Here is a 21187-nt window from a genome sequence, read left to right as displayed (position 1 = left end):
AAGAAAAACAATTTACGGTAAGTAAACAAAATTCTCTTTCTTTATCGTTCCTATGGGAGACCCAGACATTGGGACATCTCAAAGCAGTCCATGGGTGGGAATAAACAGAAAAACTGAGAAGTAGGCGGAGCCTAACTTCACAAGTGGGCGACAGCCGCCTGAAGGATGCGTCTGCCCAAGCTCGCATCTGCCGAAGCATGAGCATGCACTTGGTAGTGCTTTGAAAATGTATGCAGGCTAGTCCAAGTGGCAGCCTGACAGACTTGCTGAGCCGTAGCCTGGTGCCTGAAAGCCCAAGAGGCACCGACAGCTCTGGTCGAGTGTGCCTTGATCCCCGGCGGGAGAGGCACCTGAGAACACTGGTAGGCATCCGAAATGGTTGACCTAATCCAACGGGCTAAGGTCGGCTTAGAAGCAGAGAGGCCCTTACGCCGACCTGTGGTTAACACAAAAAGAGAGGTGCACCACCTAAGAGCAGCGGTGCGAGACACATAGATCCGGAGCGCCCACACCAGATCCAGAGTATGCAACGCTTTTTCAAAGCGATGAACAGGAGCCGGACAAAAGGAAGGTAGGGTAATGTCCTGGTTAAGGTGGGAAGGAGAAACCACCTTAGGGAGAAAGTCCGGAGTCGGACGGAGAACCACCTTGTCTTGATGAAAAAACAAAAAAGGTGACTCCGAAGAGAGCGCAGCTAAATCAGAGACTCTCCTGAGGGAAGTTATGGCCACTAGAAAGACCACCTTCTGTGAAAGACGAAACAAAGAAACCTCCCTAAGAGGCTCAAAGGGGGGTTTCTGCAAAACCGTGAGAACCAAATTGAGGTCCCAGGGATCCAAGGGCCGCCGGTAATGCGGGATGATGTGAGACGCACCCTGCATGAAGGTGCGGACCTGAGCCAGCCAAGCGATACGCCGCTGGAACAGAACTGACAAAGCTGAGACTTGTCCCTTGAGAGAGTTGAGGGATAGTCCTAGCTGCAGACCGGACTGTAGAAAAGACAGAAGGGTCGGCAAGGAAAAAGGCCAAGGAGAATGGCCGGAAGAGCAACACCAGGACAGGAAAATCTTCCAAGTCCTGTGATAGATCTTGGCAGAGGAAGACTTACGGGCCCGAGTCATAGTGGAGATGACTTCAGGGGGAATACCAGAAGCCGTCAAGATCCAGGACTCAAGAGCCACGCCGTCAATCTGAGAGCCGCAGAATTCTGGCGGAAAAACGGACCTTGTGAGAGAAGGTCTGGACGGTCCGGAAGATGCCACAGCACCTCTACGGACAGATGGAGCAGGTCTGGGTACCAAGCTCGCCTGGGCCAGTCCGGAGCAATGAGGATGACTCGACGGCCCTCCATTCTGATCTTGCGCAGAACTCTGGGCAAGAGAGCTAGAGGGGGAAACACGTAGGACAGACGATACTGGGACCAGTCTTGAACCAGAGCGTCCGCTGCAAAGGCCTGAGGATCATGGGAGCGAGCCACGTAAACCGGAACCTTGTTGTTGTGACGGGATGCCATTAGGTCCACTTCCGGAGTGCCCCACTTGCGGCAGATTGACTGAAACACTGCCGGATGCAGGGACCACTCGCCACTGTCCACGGTTTGACGGCTGAGATAGTCTGCTTCCCAGTTTTCCACGCCTGGGATGTGGACTGCGGATATGGTGGACTTGGGAGTCCTCCGTCCATTGAAGGATGCGTTGAACCTCCAACATTGCCAGGCGGCTGCGTGTCCCGCCTTGGTGATTGATGTAGGCAACCGCTGTCGCGTTGTCTGACTGGACTCGGATGTGCTTGCCCGCCAACAGGTGGTGAAAGGCTAGGAGAGCTAGAAGCACAGCTCTGGTTTCCAGCACATTGATCGAGAGGGCTGACTCGGACGGAGTCCAGGTGCCCTGCGCTCGGTGGTGGAGACATACCGCTCCCCAGCCGGATAGACTGGCATCCGTGGTTAGGATCACCCAGGACGGGGCCAGGAAGGAGCGCCCCTGAGACAGAGAGAGGGGCCGAAGCCACCACTGAAGAGAGCTCCTGGTCCGTGGCGACAGAGCCACTAGCCTGCGCAAGGAGGAAGGCCGCTTGTCCCAACAGCGGAGAATGTCCAGCTGCAGAGGACGCAGATGGAACTGGGCAAGGGAACAGCCTCCATTGACGCCACCATCTGACCCAGCACCTGCATCAGGTGCCTGATGGAATAACGGCGGGGCCTCAGCAGAGAGCGCACCGCCAGTTGGAGGGACTGCTGTTTGACTAAGGGAAGCTTCACAAGTGCCGGCAGAGTCTCGAACTGCATCCCTAGGTACGTGAGCCTCTGGGTCGGAGTCAGAGTGGATTTGGGCAGATTGACAAGCCACCCGAATTGGGCTAGAGTGGCGAGAGTGAGCGAGACACTCCGCTGACAGTCTGCGCTGGATGAAGCCTTGACTAGAAGGTCGTCCAGGTAAGGAATCACTGCCAACCCCTGGAGGTGCAGAACCGCAACCACTGCTGCCATGACCTTGGTGAATACCCGAGGGGCCGTGGCTAACCCGAAGGGGAGAGCCACGAATTGGAAATGTTCCTCTCCGATTGCAAAACGTAGCCAACGCTGGTGTGAAACTGCAATTGGCACATGCAGATAGGCATCTCTGATGTCGATGGATGCCAGGAAATCCCCTTGGGTCATTGAGGCAATGACTGATCGCAGAGACTCCATGCGAAAATGCCGCACCTGAACATGCTTGTTGAGAAGCTTGAGATCCAGGATGGGCCGGCAGGAACCGTCCTTTTTGGGGACTAGGAAGAGATTTGAGTAGAAACCTCTGAACCGTTCCCGGGCGGGAACCGGTACAATTACTCCGTTGGCCTGCAAGGATGCCACGGCCTGAGAGAAGGCGGCGGCCTTGGAGCAGGGGGGAGTTGACAGAAAAAATCTGTTTGGCGGGCTGGAAGAGAATTCTATCCTGTAGCCGTGGGAGATTATATCCCGCACCCACTGATCGGAGACGTGTTGAAACCACACGTCGCCAAAGTGGGAGAGCCTGCCACCGACTAAGGACGTTGCTGGCGCGGACAGATAGTCAAGAGGAGGCTGCCTTAGTGGCAGCAGCTCCTGCGGTCTTCTGTGGACGCGCTTTTGTGCGCCAGCTGGATTTTTGGTCCTTGGCTGAGTTAGTGGACAAGGCCGAGGGCTTAGAGGACGACCAGTTGGAGGAACGGAAGGAACGAAACCTCGACTGATTCCTACCCTGGACAGGTTTCCTGGTTTTGGTTTGTGGCATGGAAGTACTCTTCCCGCCAGTAGCCTCCTTAATAATTTCATCCAGCTGTTCACCGAAAAGCCTGGACCCAGCAAAAGGGAGTCCAGCAAGGAACTTCTTCGAGGAAGCATCTGCCTTCCACTCTCGAAGCCACAGGATCCTGCGGATAGCGAGGGAATTAGCCGAAGCCACCGCAGTGCGGTGAGAAGCCTCCAGCATGGCAGACATGGCATAGGATGAAAAAGCTGAAGCTTGGGAAGTTAAAGCCACCATTTCGGGCATAGATTCCCTGGCGAGGGAATGCATCTCCTCTAGAGAAGCAGAGATGGCTTTGAGAGCCCACACTGCTGCAAAAGTTGGGGAGAACGAGGCCCCTGCCGCCTCATATACAGATTTGGAAAGAAGGTCGACCTGGCGGTCAGTGGAATCCTTAAGAGAGGTGCCATCAGCCACTGATACAACGGTCCGGGCTGATAGCCTAGACACCAGAGGGTCTACCTTTGGTGAATGAGCCCACTCCTTGACCACCTCAGGTGGAAATGAAAACCGGTCTTCAGAACCACGCTTTGGGAAGAGTTTGTCAGGACAGGCCCTAGGCTTGGACACAGCGGCCTGAAAACTGGAGTGGTTAAAGAACACACTCTTTGTCCTCTTAGGCGAGGTAAACTGGTGCTTTTCTGCCAGAGAGGGTTGCTCCTCTGATACTGGCGGATTGAGATCCAGTACAGAATTAATGGACGCAATCAAATCACTAACATCTGAGTCACTTTCGGACAGATCAATGGGGCACATGGAGTTAGCCTCCGAGCCCCCTGTAAAGGCATCCTCCTCGTCCTGCGAGTCAGCTCCTGAATCAGAGCCGCGGGACGAGGAAGGAGATGGAGCCCTGCGTCTCCTTTTAGGAGGACGGGGTCTGGGACCAGATGATGAATCCTCTGTGAGCTCCGGTCCTGAGAGAGCCCTAGCAGCAGAGGCACCCTGTGAAGGGGGCTGATGCATGTTCAGCAAAGTCCTGGACAGCTGTCCCATGGAGTCGGCAAAAGACTGGGAGATAGACCTAGAAAAGGATTCTACCCAAGCCGGGGGTTCAGCCACAGGGACCGGAGCAGCCTGAGAGACCACTGGGGGGGCGATTCCAGGCTGAGGCATCGTCAGGTTAGAGCAGGCATCACAATGTGGATAGGTGCTCGGTTCAGGCAGTAGGAGCTTACATGCAGTGCATACTGAATACAGCTTTGGAGCCTTGCTCCTCGTGTGAGACATGCTGCTGGAGTGGGGGCTCTGCCAGAGAATGACCCCCAGAGAGTATATACAGAGGTCCACAACCGGAGGTTGTGGCTTACCAGACCGCTGGAGCGGTTTGTGTGCCCTCCAGATCCCGAAGCCCGGACCCCCAAGCACCTCAGCAGGGATGCTGCAGCCAGCGCTGATCGCAGGGAAGAATGCTGAGAAAATGGCGCCGGAGTGAAGAGAGGGGGCGGGACTCACTCTGAGAGCGGGATCTGGAGGGCCATAGAGACCTACAGGGGAGGAGACATGAACTCAGTGAGGAGTGTCTCTCCCCTGTGTAGAACGGCCGCTGGGCGGAGCCGCACTGTCCCTCTGCATGAATGACATGCGAGGGCAGTGAAACCGAAAGTAGGCCTCCGGCGAAGCCGGGGCCTAAATTTGAGCGGTGCGGCCGGCGCGCAGGCACCATCGGCGCGGTTCTCAGGCGACAGCCAGAGAACCCGCCGGAAATGTCACAAAAAACACTCAGCACACTCTCCCACAACAATAAAGTACAAGGGACCCCCATATATAACCGTCTCAGGTACTTAGCTTGCTGAGACGCAGGGTTCCAAGTCCCTGGGGATGAGTGCTCCGGTCCAGCAGGATACTGAAGGGCTGCGGATGGACACCGGTCTCCTGCCAAGCATGGAGAACCGTGCTGGCTCCCACTTCAAGTCAGAGCCCAGGAGGGATGGTGAAGGAGCACGGCATGTAAGGCTCCAGCCTTGGAATCAACCTTAACAGCACCGCCGACACAGTGGGGTGAGAAGGGACATGCCGGGGGTCCAGGCTTGGACCCGCTTTTCTTCAAACTCTTTCCAAAAATGAAAAATCAGATGAGAATGCATGTGTGGATGTATGCCTCCTGAACACAAAGCGATAAACTGGCTAGATCTGGTTCTCCAGGGGGTGTATAAGCTCAGAGGGAGGAGCTACACTTTTGAGTGTAGTACTTTGTGTCTCCTCCGGAGGCAGAAGCTATACACCCAATGTCTGGGTCTCCCATAGGAACGATAAAGAAAAATAAATAAAAACATTAGAGAATAAACAAGATGCAACTTAACCCTTTAGTGACGGAGCTAATTTTCACCTTAATGACCAGACCAAATTTTGCAATTCTGACCAGTGTCACTTCATGAGGTTATAACTCTGGAACGCTTCAACGGATCCCGGTGATTCTGAGATTGTTTTTTCGTCACATATTGGACTTCATGTTAGTACCAAATTTAGGACAATATTTTTTGCGTTTATTTATGAAAAAAATTGAATATTGGCAAAAATTTTGAAAATTTAGCAATTTTCAACTTTTGAATTTTTATACCGTTAAACCAGAGATTTCTGTGACACAAAATAGTTAATAAATAACATTTCCCACTTGTCTACTTTACATCAGCACAATTTTGGAAACAAAATTTTTTTTTGTTAGGAAGTTAGAGGGGTTCAAAGTTTATCAGCAATTTCTCATTTTTACATCAAAATTTACAAAACCATTTTTTTAGGGACCACATCACATTTGAAGTGACTTCAATAGGCCTAGATGACAGAAAATACCCAAAAGTGACACCATTCTAAAAACTGCACCCCCCAAAGTACTCAAAACCACATTCAAGAAGTTTATTAACCCTTCAGGTGCTTCACATGAACAAAAGCAATGTGGAATGAAAAAAAGCAAAAATTAAATTTTACCTAAAAATGTTGCTCTAACCCAAATTTATTCACTTTTAGAAGAAATAACACAACAAAATGGACCCCAAAACTTGTTCCCCACTTTCTTATGAGCGCGCTGATACCCCACATGTGGTCAGAAACCTCTGTTTGGACAAATGGGAGAGCTCGGAACAGAAGGAGCAATATTTGAATTTTGGAAAGCAAATTTGGCTGAAATAGATTGCGGGCACCATGTTGCATTTACAGGTCCGCTAAGGTACCTAAATAGAAGAAACCCCTCACAAGTGACACCATTTTGGAAACTAGACCCCTCAAGGCTTCTATCTAGGGGTATAGTGAGCATTTTAGATCCACAGGTACTTCACAGATTTTGTTAACGTTACGTTGTCATATTGAAAATTTTAATAATTTTCTCAAAAATGTTGCTTTAGCATCAATTTTCTCACTTTTTCAAGAAGTAATTCCAAAAATTTGACCTCAAGGTTTGTTAACCACTTTTTTATGAGCGCGGCGATACCTCACTTGTGGTCTGAAACCTTTGTTTGGACAAATGGGAGGGCTTGGAACGAAAGGAGCAATATTTGAATTTTGGAAAGGAAATTTGGCTGAAAAAGATTGCAGGCACCATGTCGCATTTGGAGGTCCCCTATGGTACCTAAACAGCAGAAACCCCGCACAAGTGACCCCATTTTGGAAACTAGGCCCCTCAAGGAATTTATCTAGATGTTTGGTGAGTACCCTGAACCCCCAGGTGCTTCACAGAAGTTTATAACGTTGAGCCATGAAAAAAAAAAAATAAAATTTTACCACAAAATTGTTATTTCAACCAGGTAGCTTTTTTTTTTTACAAGAGTAAAAGGAAAAAATTCAGCATAACATTTATTGTGCAATTTCTCCTGAGTTTGGCGATACCTTATATGTGGTGGAAATCAACTGTTTGGGCGCATGGCAGGGCTCGGAAGGGAAGGAGTGCCATTTGACTGCAAAATTGGCTGGAATCAATAGCGGACGCCAGGTTGCATTTGGAGAGCCCCTGAGGTGCCTAAACAGTGGCCGTCCCCCACAAGTGACTCCATTCTGGAAACAAGACACCTCAAGGCTTTTATCTAGGTGTATATTGAGCAGTTTGAATCCACGAGTACTTCACAGAATTTGATAAGCTTAGGTTGCCATATTGAAAATTTTCATTTTTTTCACAAAAATGTTGCTTTAGCATCAAATTTCTCACTTTTTCAAGAGACAACAACAAACCGTGGACCCCACAGGTTGTTATCCAATGTCTTATGAGCACAGGGATACCCCACATGGGGCCAAAAACCTCTGTTTGGATAAATGGGAGGGCTTGGAATGGAGGGAGCACCATTTGAATTCTGGAAAAGTTAAAATAAATTGCGGGCACCATGTCACATTTGCAGGGCCCCTTGGGTACCTATACAGCAGAAACCCCCCACAAGTGACCCCATTTTGGAAACTGGATTTTATTCAGGAGTATAGTAAGCATTTTGAATCCACAGGTACTTCACAAAAATGTTGCTGTAGCAACAAATGTCTCACTGTTAGGCTATGTGGCCATGATCCAGCGACACGGCGTCCAGTACACAGTGCCAGCCTTCCTGCAGAGATGTGAGTGTTGTCCACGGGAGAACGCAGCTGCCCATGCCCAGGATTTGGGTTCAGGCCGCTGTGGAGCTCTATGCTACCTGCAGAGAACACTCTTGTCTCCGCAGCATAAATTGACATGCTGAGGCTCAGGAAGCTGCGCCACAGGTCAGTGTTTGCTGCGGAGAAAAGAAGCACATTGGGTACGGGATTTCTAAAAATCCTTCCACTGTGCTTCTACTGCACAATGCAGCGCTATGGACGCAGGGAAAACACTCTGCGCCCAAAACGCTGCAAATCCCGATTGTGGGCGCACAGCCTAAAATGCTACAATGGATGAATGGATAGATGTCAAACATATATAACGTCCCACCCCCTGCATATTCTAAGCTGGCGCCCTTTAGTGCCTTTCATGTTGCAGTAAAGGGTGCCTAGCCTTGTATTTAGCCCCCCAAAAAATTAATAATTAAAATAAACGACGTGGGGTCCCCCCTATTTTTGATAGCCAGCTAGGGTAAAGCAGACAGCTGTAGCCTGCAAACCACAGCTGACAGCTTCACCTTGGCTGGTGATCAATTTGGAGGCCTCCCCAGGCGTTTTTTTAAAAAAAAAAAAAAACGTGGGTCCCCCCAAATTTGATCACCAGCCAAGGTGAAGCGGACAGCTGGGGTCTGGTATTCTCAGGGTGGGAAGAGCCATGGTTATTGGACTCTTCCCAGCCTAAAAATAGCAGGCCGCAGCCGCCCCAGAAGTGGCGCATCCATTAGATGCGCCAATCCTGGCGCTTCGCCCCAGCTCATCCCGCGCCCTGGTGCGGTGGCAGACGGGGTAATATATGGGGTTGATACCAGCTGTAATGTCACCTGGCATCAAGCCCTGGGGTTAGTGATGTCACGGCATCTGAACAGATACCCGACATTACTAACCCAGTCAAGTAATAGAAAAAAAAAGACAAAAAAAAAATTTATTTGAAAAAAAAACTCCCCGAAACATTCCTCTTTTACCAATTTATTGAAAATAAAGAAATTCCGGTCGCTGTAATCCATTTTGGAGGTCCCTCGGCGACTCTGGACCTTCTAGAATATGGGGGGCACGTTCAGGGAACGTATCCCCCATTTTCTGGAAGAGCAAGCTCTCCATGAGCAGTGTGGGTGCAGTAATCTGAGAATACTGCACTCACACTGCCCCGGTCCAACCTAGGGCAGAGTGACCTGCAGTAACCTCATTCCAGAATATGAGGGGCACGCTCACAGAACGTACCCCCCATTTTCTGGAACAGCAGTCTCTCCATGTGAGGAGTGTGACTGCAGATTATCGCACTCACCCTCCCCCGGTCCACAGTGGAGCCTGTGCAGCAGCGACGTCAGGGTCCCTGCTTGCAGGGATCCAGCTGACAGCCGCTGTCTGCGCATGCGCCGCCAGCATTGAAGAAGAAGAAGAAGAAGGAGGCGGCGATCGCGGGCCCGGAGCACCAGCAGACAGGTAACGTATGACCGGGGGCTGGGGGGGGGGTGACGGGGGGTGACCTAGCGGGACCTGGGGACACCTTTCTGTCGCATGTGACGTGTCACATGCGGCAGAAAGAGCAGAATGAATGCGGCCGCGCGGCGCCGCCATCTTCCACGCTACGGAGGGGGGAGGGGGGAGGCGGCTTTGGAGACCGGAGGGGGCTCCGGGGACCAGAGATCTCCGGTGTACCGGAGGAGGGGTCAGGGGGAGGACATTTCCCTCCGATCTGAAATGTTTGATCATTTCAGATCGGAGGGAAATGACTGCAGAGCCGGCGGCGGCTGCAGTTTTCTGTGCGCTTCGGCGCCATTTTGGATGTCCGGTGGGGGTAGGGGTGGGGGTGGGGGGACTCTCCGGTACCGGGGGCTTTGGGGGCACTAGGGGTTTAGATTTCTTTATCATCTGACATGTTTGATCATGTCAGATGAAAAAGAAATCAGTTTTACCGGCCATTTCTTTTTTTTTCATGTGTTCGTCGGTATACAGTGTATACCGCCGATCACATGATCGGGGTCCAAAAAAAACACCCCGATTCATAATCTGGGGGGTCTCAGCTACCCCCGATTTTCGGTCGCTGGGGGGCGCTACAGGGTTTTTTCGGGCCGCCGCTTTAAAGCGGCGGAACAGAATAAGTACCCTGTTTTGCCGCCGCTTTAAGTCGTACGGCCGTCGTTATGAGGTTAAAAATATTGCACAAAAATGAAAAATAAAAATAAAAAAATGGAATAAATGTTGTCATATTTCTAATTTCATTCAGACATGATCATTAAATGGAGAAATAAATAACTTGTCTCTTTTTTCCCCTTCTTTAGCTTTTATATATTAGGTGGAGTTGTTGCACTGAGTGAAGGAGTTATATGGGCATATTCCAACATGACAAGTTTACTTAAATGGAGACAGAACATTTATTATGTCTGAAGGCAAAATGTGAGTCACTGGTCTCAGTACAGACATCATTCACTGCAGCTTTGAAGACCGGCTGAGTCACAGGACAAACGCAATCAGTTTCTGCGATTGACCGCCGGCTGGTCAGTATTATGGCAGAGCAGCGGATATGAGGCTTGTAAAGACTTCAGACACCCGAGAACCAACCACCAAAGCATGAACTCTATATAATATACACCGTGTGCAGAATTATTAGGCAAGTTGTATTTTAGAGGCTTTTTTTTATTATTGATTAACAGCTATGTTCTCAATCAACCCAAAAGACTCAAATATCAAAGCTTAATATTTTTGGAAGTTGGAGTGGTTTTTTTTTTTTATTTGGCTATCTTAGGAGGATATCTGTTTGTGCAGGTAAATATTACTGTGCAGAATTATTAGGCAACTTAATAAAAACCAAATATATTCCCATCTCACTTATTTATTTTCACCAGGTAAACAAATATAACTGCACAAAATTTAGAACTAAACATTTAAAATTAGTGACCAATATAGCCACCATTCTTTATGATGACACTCAGCAGCCGACCATCCACAGATTCTGTCAGTTGCTTGATCTGTTTACGATCAACATTGTGTACAGCGGCCACCACAGCCTCCAGACACTGCTCCGAGAGGTGTACTGTTTTCCCTCCCTGTAGATCTTACATTTTATGAGGGACCACAGGTTCTCTATGGAGTTCAGATCAGGTGAACAAGGGGGCCATGTCATTATTTTTTCATCTTTTAGACCTTTACTGGCCAGCCACGCTGTGGAGTAGTTGGATACATGTGATGGAGCATTGTCCTGCATGAAAATCATGTTTTGCTTGAACAATACCGACTTCTTCCTGTACCACTGCTTGAAGAAGTTGTCTTCCAGAAACTGGCAGTAAGTCTGGGAGTTGAGCTTCACTCCATCCTCAACCCAAAAAGGTCCCACAAGTTCCTCATTGATGATACCAGCCCCATACCAGTCCCCACCTCCACCTTGCTGGCGTCTGAGTCGGAGTGGAGCGCTCTGCCCTTTACTGATCCAGCCTCTGGCCCATCCATCTGGCCCATCAAGAGTCACTTCTTATTTCATCAGTCCATAAAAACTTTGAAAATCATTCTCAAGATATTTCTTGGCCCAGTCTTGACGTTTTATCTTATGTTTCTTGTTCAGAGGTGGTCGTTTTTCAGCCTTCCTTACCTTGGCCATGTCCCTGAGTATGGCACACCTTGTGCTTTTTGATACTCCAGTAACGTTGCAGCTCTGAAATATGGCCAAACTGGTGGAAAATGGCATCTTGGCAGCTTCACGCTGAATTTTCCTCAATTCATGGGCAGTTATTTTGCGCCCTTTTTTTGCCCAACACGCTTCTTGCGACTCTGTTGGCTATTTGCCATGAAACGCTTGATTGTTCGGTGATCACGCCTCAAACGTTTGGCAATTTGAAGACTGCTGCATCCCTCTGCAAGACATCTCACAATTTTGGACTTTTCAGAGCCCGTCAAATCTCTCTTCTGACCCATTTTGCCAAAGGAAAGGAAGTTGCCTAATAATTAAGCACACCTTATATAGGGTGTTGATGTCATTACATCACACCCCTCCTCATTACAGAGATGCACATCACCTGATTTACTTAATTGGTAGTTGGCTCTCAAGCCTATACAGATTGGAGTAGGACATGTATAAAAAGCATCATGTGATCAAAATACTCATTTGCCTAATAATTCTGCACACTGTGTATATATATGTTTCACAACCATACCTGCTCAGCAGTGCGGAAGTAAATGCTTTTATCTGCTCCACAGCTGATCATTCGCATCTTGCCATCGTTAGCTGAAAAAATAGCAGATTCAGGTTAGCAGTACAACAGTCGCCATCTTGGCAAAGATGATCAGTCTTCTTTACAAGGTATATAGCATTGTACTAGTCCATATGACTGCACATCAGAGCTCACCAGTAAATTTTACAGCAGTGATTGATGAAGAGTGGTCATCCAAGGTTTGTTGAAGGCTGTAATCTTTTGATGCATCTAGGACATGAATCAGTCGGTCACGGCTGGCAGAGGCCAACAGGTTCATTCCTAAAAAGGCAAACAAAAAAAAAAAAAAAAAAAAAAAAGCAAAAGATATTGAAGAAATAAAATGAATCACAATACATAAATGCACGTATAAAAGGTCACCTTGCCACGGTTGATCGGCTCACATGAATTGGCCAATTCTTGTATGCCTCCTATTCTGACTGTGCTTTCCGCCTATCAGCCACAGGGTGATTTTAATTAGTGCCAGATCCTATCTCCCCATACATTTGTAGAATTATAGCCCAGGAGAGGCAGGACACTAAAATAGGGTCCCATCAAAGAAAGGTCACCTTGCCGTGGTTGATGAGCTAACTTTCATTTTTTATGTATATTGCATATAGCATTAATGCAGTTTACATTTCATATATTCTATGTTTGCATATGTCTTGGCATTTACAGAGGCTGCTGTATCCTTTTGTTTGTATATTTACCTGTGTCTGGCTTAGAATATTCCAAGCAAAGGATTTCCGAATCATGAGCTTCTACTTTCAGTAGCTCCGTCAGAGACTGCAGCTCATGAACCCTGTATAATGAAGAATAAGCATTCAATCCCCCTAATATAGTGAGAATTTCGATGCCAGATGTCCCCTCTGACCCTATACCTGAGTGTGCCGGTTCTGTCGCCTGAGGCCAAGTGTTGGCCATTAGGGCTTACACACACAGAGCGAATCCCGGCCTTGGTGTCCAGGGTCTGCACATCGACCTTGTCCACCAACCCAGTGCAGTTACAGTCAGTGTCGAGCAGAGCTTGTGTGTTACCATCAATCAGGAGAATTTTCATCAAGTCCTGGTAAAGTCAAAGAACATGAGACAATAGGAGTTGGTCGTGCTGTACATGAAACAACCCCCCCCCACAACCAAATAATACACGCACATTGCTGAGGATGTTCCGGTGTAACGCCGTGCCATGGATGTTAGACGTCTCCATGTTCCACAGTCGGATGGTGCTGTCAGAAGAGCAGGTAATGAAGGAGTTTGGGGGCAGGCAGGCCTGGTTGCTGTCCTTCATTTCAGGGTAAACCTAGAAAAAAAAAATATAAATTGGTATATAAGAAGCAAATGCTACCATTTATAAGATGAAACGGCTTAAATAATTCCTTAATTGGAGAGTCACTCACTTTACAATCAACAGAAAAAATGTAAAGTATCCACGGCTTCAAATCAGCAGACTAAAGGGGGCTTTACACGCAACGACATCGCTAACGAGATGTCGTTGGGGTCATGGCATTCGTGACGCACATAGCGATATCGTAGCGTGTAAAGCCCCCTTAAGATCTACTGATGTGATTCTATAGATCAGATCACTGCAATTTATAATAGCCAGTTTTATCTTAAAAGGAGATGACTCCGCACATATAAACGCCCTCAGAGCGGCGCTCGCTGAACAAGGCAGCACATCAATACTATAAAATAGACATCTGTGTTTTATTTTTATCTCGGTCGGCACGCTCATACCTCAGCGCTCCATACACAGGAGGAGTGGTACAGGGCAGAGTAGACTTTCCCCACTTTCTTCAGATCTTTAATGTCCCATACATAAAGACTGTGGTCATTGTACACACACGACAGCCACTGGTTGGTGGAGTCAAAAGTCATACCAACGGTGTCCGGGTACTTGGCATCCGCAGCATTGGAGAAGAGGCGGCTGCAAAGAGAATAGATTGCATGAAAAAAAACAGATATGGGAGATTTAAAGGAAAACCTATATAAACTATATATAAATGGAGAGCGAGCACAAGGCAGAAAGAGGAGGTCATCCAGAGGCACAACGCTCCCCAACACTGAAAGCGGCACGACGCTCCCCAACACTGAAAGCGGCACGACGCTCCCCAACACCGAAAGCGGCACGACGCTCCTAAACACCGAAAGCGGCACGACGCTCCTCAACACCGAAAGCGGCACGACGCTCCCCAACACCGAAAGCGGCACGACGCTCCCCAACACCGAAAGCGGCACGACGCTCCCCAACACCGAAAGCGGCACGACGCTCCCCAACACCGAAAGCGGCACGACGCTCCCCAACACCGAAAGCGGCACGACGCTCCCCAACACCGAAAGCGGCACGACGCTCCCCACCACCGAAAGCGGCACGACGCTCCCCACCACTGAAAGCGGCACGACGCTCCCCACCACTGAAAGCGGCACGACGCTCCCCACCACCGAAAGCGGCACGACGCTCCCCACCACCGAAAGCGGCACGACGCTCCCCAACACTGAAAGCGGCACGACGCTCCCCAACACCGAAAGCGGCACGACGCTCCCCAACACCGAAAGCGGCACGACGCTCCCCAACACCGAAAGCGGCACGACGCTCCCCACCACCGAAAGCGGCACGACGCTCCCCACCACTGAAAGCGGCACGACCCTCTCCACCACTGAAAGCGGCACGACGCTCCCCACCACTGAAAGCGGCACGACGCTCCCCACCACTGAAAGCGGCACGACGCTCCCCACCACTGAAAGTGGCACGACGCCCCCCCTCACTGAAAGCGGCACGACGACGCCCACCACTGAAAGCGGCACGACGACGCCCACCACTGAAAGCAGCACGACGACGCCTACCACTGAAAGCAGCACGACGCTGCCCACCACTGAAAGCAGCACGACGCTGCCCACCACTGAAAGCAGCACGACGCTGCCCACCACTGAAAGCAGCACGACGCTGCCCACCACTGAAAGCAGCACGACGCTGCCCACCACTGAAAGCAGCACGACGCTCCCCCTGCAGCATTGGGGGAGAATAGCATAATACTTATTCCAAAGCAGAACATCATATATTCATATACAAATCCAGAGTTCAGCCTCACAGAAGTCTACGGGTCTTGTATAGAAGATAGTGAATGCACGTGGAACAGATTTTGCTGCAAAAATTTGTCCCATTCATCCTCATGCATAACAAATTTTTCACTTGTATAAATTTTGGCAACAAAATATTTAGTGTGTGAAAAAAAGTTGTAGGCCCTGTACTGATTAAAGTTGTCCAAACCTGCCGATTTTGACAGAGTTATGACCCTGATATAAATAGGGGCTACCTGAATTCTGTTGGAGAGAAGATTTTGACATGTGGAATAACAATGCCTTGTCCCATTGTTCTATTGGTAGAAGAGCTGCTGGCGGAAATATTTGGTAGAAGGTTTTCCTCCACTTCACCCCAATAAAAACACAAAAAATGAAGACTTTGGGAGAGAACGCTGCACATATCTGGTGTATGTACGGGCACCTTTAAAGCTCCGTACGACTCAGAGGTTGTGCCTTGGGTATGCAGTTGATAATCTTAATATAATGTATTTATATATACGATTTCACACATGCCTATCACACATTTAGCCCTCTGTAGAGGAGATATAATTTATATCCCCGGATGTATCACCACAGTTGGCCGATAAGCAAATATAACACCGAGACTGAAGACCGAGACAGATGGAAGGTTTCTGAGACGTTCCTCTGTGCCGTCTGCAGACATGTGAAAATGGGGCCGGGAAGAGACATCACTCTACAAATGATAGTAAAAACTATCAGCGCAAGTAGCTTAAAAGACAAAGCTGTAACACCAAGAGGTCAACTAGAAGAAAACTGAAGCACTTCATGTCTGGCATAGGGAAACACTGGGCCTTTTCAACGCCAAAGCCACCGCAGCTGTGGGCCGGGGGTCAGGAGAGAAGAAACCCACATGCGGAGATGTGGATCAAAGACAGGACTGTTCTGCCCGAGAAATCCACTGTAGAAAATACCAGGCTGAATTCCAGCCACTGAATTCGGGGTTTGCCAAGCGCCAGAAGCACTGATATCCTATGTAAATTTATAACGGGGGACCAGGGATTAGCATCATTGCTCCTGGGGCAGCGCACAAGGAAAACTCTTGTTTCCTTAGCGGACAACACAGAAGTGCTGAGTTCACAATACAAGGGCTCATACGCCGTCCAGAGGAACGGCCATTCTGTAATGGATGCAGCAAGACAAAGGGGGTTTTCTAAAGAATTAATATTTGATAGATGAGGATGTGAACCCTGAGGACCCCCAACGATTAAAAGAATGAAGACGCCACAAGTGCATTTGTTCCTTGCACTGAAGCTAGGTCTGATTTATCCACATGGTACCAAGTGACAGTGCCAGGTAAGGCTAGGTTCACATTTCCGTTGTTTTGCATCAGTCACATGCGTTGCTTGACACTTGTGACTGATGCGTTGTACAACAGATGACAAGAATAAGAATTCATTGTCATCATAAAGCGGATTCCGTTGTAAAATGTGAGAGAGAGAGCGATCAGCTGATCATTCGCAATAGCCGGCCGCCGGCTTTTCAGAGCGAACAGATGATCTCCCGGCGGCCGGCTATTGCGAACGATCGGCTGATCGCTCTCATTAGCCAGCCGCCGGGAGATCAGCTGATCGCTCGAAGAAGCCGGCCGCCGGGAGATCAGCTGATCGCTCGAAGAAGCCGGCCGCCGGGAGATCAGCTGATCGCTCACAGAAGCCGGCCGCCGGGTGATCAGCTGATCGTTCGGCCGCTGAGAGCATGCGCAGCGAAATCAAAAGGATTCCGCTGCTCAAAAAACGCTATATGCTGCGTTGCTGCCGCCCAACGGTCAGTCGTTCCATGACTGATCAGTCGAGCGGAGGATGCAATGCAAGGGCATCAGTCACAATCCGCCACTCATACAAGTCTATGGGAAACAACGGAATCCGCCAAACAGATTGCGTTGTTTATCAGAGCGGCGGATTATGACTGATCATAAACAACGGAAATGTGGACCTAGGCTAAAGCTGCTCTGCCAATATGGCCTATTTAGTCTTCTGATTGTCAGGGGTCATGGGATCCAACCACATCAAACACTGGCCTTTAGGCTATGTGTGCACGCTGCGTTTTTTTGACGCTGCGTTTTTATCCGCAAAAAAAAAACAAAAACGCACAAACGCACCCGCGGAAAAAAATGCATCGATAAAACACATGCATTTCTGCCACATTTCGGTGTGTTTTTGGTTGCGTTTTGCTGCGATTTTGATATCTTTGTTTTGCTGCGTTTTTCCAATGCATTGCATGGGTGGAAAACGCAGTAAAACACAGAAAAGAATTGACATGACCATTTTTTTTTCCAGCTCAAAAACGCAGAAAAAAAAAAAAAAGTTGTGTGCGGACAGCAAAAATGAAAACTCATAGGTTTTGCTGAGGAAGCAAAGTCATGCAGTCTTGAGCCCAAAAAACGCACCCGAAAAACGCACAAAAATACAGCGTAAAACGCACTGTGCGCACATAACCTTAATGTTTAAGGAGGTTTTGCATGCTTCATCCGAACTCCTGCAGTTTTTCTGACTGCAGAATGCGAAATCTTGACAATGTGCAATATGCCCACTGTCAGGATTTGTCTCTATAGACAGCTAAAATGATTGTCACAATTTGCACAGTTGTTGTTACAATTTTTCCCATTTCTCCCAATGTTCTCGTGAAGACCATTCTAGCTGGAAGGCACTCTGAGGAACACAAAAACAAACAAAAAACACTTAAGGTAACCGCCTTCCGGGTGGCCGGAACTACTCTGTGGCGGATCTGCGCAGCATAGTTCCAACTGTATAATTGCTGCGTCTGGGTACTGGATATCCACCCCTATTCGAATCAATAGAGGGCAGATGAGCAGTATCCAGTCACAGCCACTATCCTGTACGAGCTGTGCTGTGCAAATCCACAGCTGAGTAGTTCCAGCAGCCGCCAGCACCGGGAAAAGCCAATCTGGGGGAGGAATACAGATCAGACATTGATGACCTAGCCTAAAGTTAAGTCATCAATGTTAAAGTCCTGGACAACCCCTTTAAGCCACAGAAAACCTCTCCCAAATACATAAAATGATCTAAGGGTTAAAGTGAGCGTGTGATGGAAGGGGAAGGGGATATATTTCGATCATCACCATTGAAATCGATGGGGTTATACCTAGCCTCGGTGACTGTGGCAATGTCCACTCCAAGGCGATGCGGCTTTGGCATGGTGTTAAGAAAGTGCAAGTTGTTTGGGTTAAAGATGCGCACAGTGCCATCGGCACAGCCGCAGAAAATATAATCCTGGTTGACGATGATGCAGCTCGCCATGGTGGTCTGGAACAGAAACAGAATATAGTCATTTCAATAGTGCGGACATGATTAGGACCCCCTCACATTAAGGTACTAATATATGCAGTAAAATCATTTGTTCACTTTCCAAATCTAATAAAGATCCAAAATAATGTGAACATTTATTGATATTGCTTCAATGTAGAAGTACACCTAACCAAGGGAGAGCATTGCCCCTGAACCGCCAATTGTAGCGGCAGGCAGACATATTGCACTCTAGGTCTATGCAGGAGGTTTGACGCTTGCAGTGTTAATAGGTGGAAATTCATTTCACAATTACAGGTCTACAAAATATTACATCCATGTAACGATTTCCCATTTAATGACTGGCAATTCAGACTAAAACGGTCTAATTTACCATGAAAAGGGGGCGGTAACCATCTACTGAAGACGTAAAGCGGCACTCCGGTAGGCAGAAGTTATCGCCTATGCACAGGATTGGTGGCGGTCTGCAGGGTTCTCACCGATCACCAAAATAGGGCACTTCTATCACCGAGAGAATGGAGCGATGTGCACACATGACCGCTGGACCAGCAATTCTTTAAAAAGGGAACCTATCATCAGGTTTTTCCCTTATGAGCTGCGGCCACCACCAGTAGGTCCTTAGTCCTTATATACAGCATTCCAGAATACTGTATATAAGAGCCAGGCCGCTGTGTGTAATGTTAAAATCGCCTTTATTATACTCACCTAGGGGGTGGTCCGGTTCGATGGGTGTCGCTGCTCTTGATGCGGCGTCTCCTCCATCTTGTATGATCGCCGTCGTCCTGCCTAGCCCCATGTGGATGACGTGTCCTGTCTCACTCAGAGTGGCTTCCATTGTGCTCCCGCGCAGGCACAATTTGATCTTCCCGGCTGATGGCAGATCAAAGTACTGTAGTGCGCATGCGCAGGCGATCTTTGACCTTTTAAGTCTGCACGTTGCAGTACTTTGCTTTGCCCTCAGCCGGATAGATCAAAGTGCGCCGGCGCACGAGTGCAATGGAGGCCTTTCTGTGAACGATGCAGGGCATGTCATGCACACGGGGCTGGGCAGGAGGATGACGAACCCACAAGATGGAGGAGGCGATGGACCAAGAGCAGCAACACCCATCAGACCAGACAATCCCCTCGGTGAGTATAATAAAGTTGAGTAATTAAAGGTGTTTACACAGCGGCTTGGGCACTTACATACAGTATTCTGGAATGCTATATATAAGAGCCCACTGGTGGTGGCCGCACTTGTAGGGGGAAAAACCTGGTGACAGGTTCCCTTTAAGGGACCTCCAGAGCACTGAACTCTGCTGTTTCCAGCAGTGTCCAGAGAATGAATGGAGCGCTTGTTCAGGCACGGCACTGCTGCTCCATTCTAATAGGGAAAAAAGTTCCCCATTCTGTCGATCATAGCGGGCCCCAGGGGTTGGACTCCCTACAAAGCAAAAATTTATAGGCTTTAAAAAGGGAACCTGTCACCGGTTTTTCGGCCTATAAGCTGCGGCCACCACCACTGTGCTCTTATATACGGCATACTAACATGCTGTATATAAGAGCCCAGACCGCTGTCTACAACATAAAAAACACTTTATAATACTCACCTAGAAGGTCGCTCTGGTGCACAACAGTCGGATGGGTGGCGCCGTTCTCCGGGACCGGCGCCTCCTCTTTCAGCCATCATGGTCTTCCTTATTCTGAATACACACGCACTGGTATTGAGGTCCTGCGCAGGCACACTACAATACTTTGATCTGGTCTGAGCAGGCCAGATCAAAGTATTGTAGTGTGCCTGCGCAGGACCTAAATGCAGGCGAGAGTGTATGACGTAGACGTGTCATGCACCACGGCTTCAGAATAAGGAAGACCAAGATGGCCAAAAGAGGAGGCGCTGGTCCCGGAGAACGGCGCCACCCATCCGACTGTTGTGCACCGGAGCAACCTTCTAGGTAAGTATTATAAAGTGTTTTTTATGTTCTCACAGTGGCCTGGGCTCTTATATACAGCATGTTAGAATGCCATATATAAGAGCCCAATGATAGTGGCTGCAGCTTATAGGACAAAAAACAGGTGACCGGTTCCCTTTAAACTTGCACCAACCGGACGACTCCTTTAAAGATTTATAATAAAGTCTCACCCTCAGCTCCACCCATTTGTCGAGAAGTCTTCGGTCGTTGAATTCGCACAAAAGCCCGGATGAGGTGATGCAGAAGGTACTGCTCGCCTTCTTTCCTTTACCACATGCCACGTCCGTGAAGAAATTGTTCCTGAGCTCACCCAATAGGCCCGAGCGCCCCAGCAGGGGAATCGTAGAATTGACCTGGAATGAGGAGAACAGATCAATATAAAGCGGCCGCTTCAAAAACAAACATTAAAAAAAAAAAGTGGCACAAATCTATAGTCCATAATATTGATATATTAGTTGGTCATTGGCAGCAGTGTTTTATTCAGAGAGAACAATCGTGTATGTTGTGAGACTTGTGAGAATCCAAATAAATGGACCCATTAATATCCCAAGGAGTCACCTTGGAGGACTTTGCTTCATCCAAGTACCAGAACTTGACGTGTCTGTTCCCCGCGGTCACAAAGTAGCTGCTGTCCTCCGAGAAGGAAACTGCGGTAACTTTACTAGACACTTTGTTTGCTGCTACAACAACATTTTTCTGAAAGACAAAAAAAATGATAGAGAAATGTAACTGAAAAGTCAAAGACATTATAAACTAAAAAGTTTCCTTCACTTTGCAGATGACGACACCTAAAAATGTTTCCACTGTAGACAATCCTTCCTGCCAGGGACAGTGTGTCCTGAGACCAGCGGATACATCTTATGACGCTTTATATAACC

At 48.6% G+C, this 21187-nt stretch overlaps 1 protein-coding gene across 1 annotated transcript in view; it reads right to left on the bottom strand.

Moving 5' to 3' along the window:
* MAPKBP1 (mitogen-activated protein kinase binding protein 1) overlaps positions 1-21187 on the bottom strand; it is a 206699-nt gene that overhangs the window by 66480 nt on the left and 119032 nt on the right. Inside the window, exons 6-14 of the mRNA XM_075330612.1 lie at positions 20868-21005; positions 20480-20662; positions 18197-18357; positions 13730-13919; positions 13149-13295; positions 12877-13061; positions 12706-12797; positions 12152-12277; positions 11960-12030 (exon numbers count right to left, since the gene is read on the bottom strand). Of these exons, the coding sequence (XP_075186727.1) occupies positions 11960-12030; positions 12152-12277; positions 12706-12797; positions 12877-13061; positions 13149-13295; positions 13730-13919; positions 18197-18357; positions 20480-20662; positions 20868-21005 (1293 nt within the window). The remainder of the gene's footprint in view (positions 1-11959; positions 12031-12151; positions 12278-12705; positions 12798-12876; positions 13062-13148; positions 13296-13729; positions 13920-18196; positions 18358-20479; positions 20663-20867; positions 21006-21187) is intronic.

This window comes from Anomaloglossus baeobatrachus, chromosome 12 (assembly GCF_048569485.1).
Source record: "Anomaloglossus baeobatrachus isolate aAnoBae1 chromosome 12, aAnoBae1.hap1, whole genome shotgun sequence".
Taxonomy (NCBI): domain Eukaryota; kingdom Metazoa; phylum Chordata; class Amphibia; order Anura; family Aromobatidae; genus Anomaloglossus; species Anomaloglossus baeobatrachus.
This window is presented reverse-complemented; position numbering and strand designations above follow the sequence as displayed.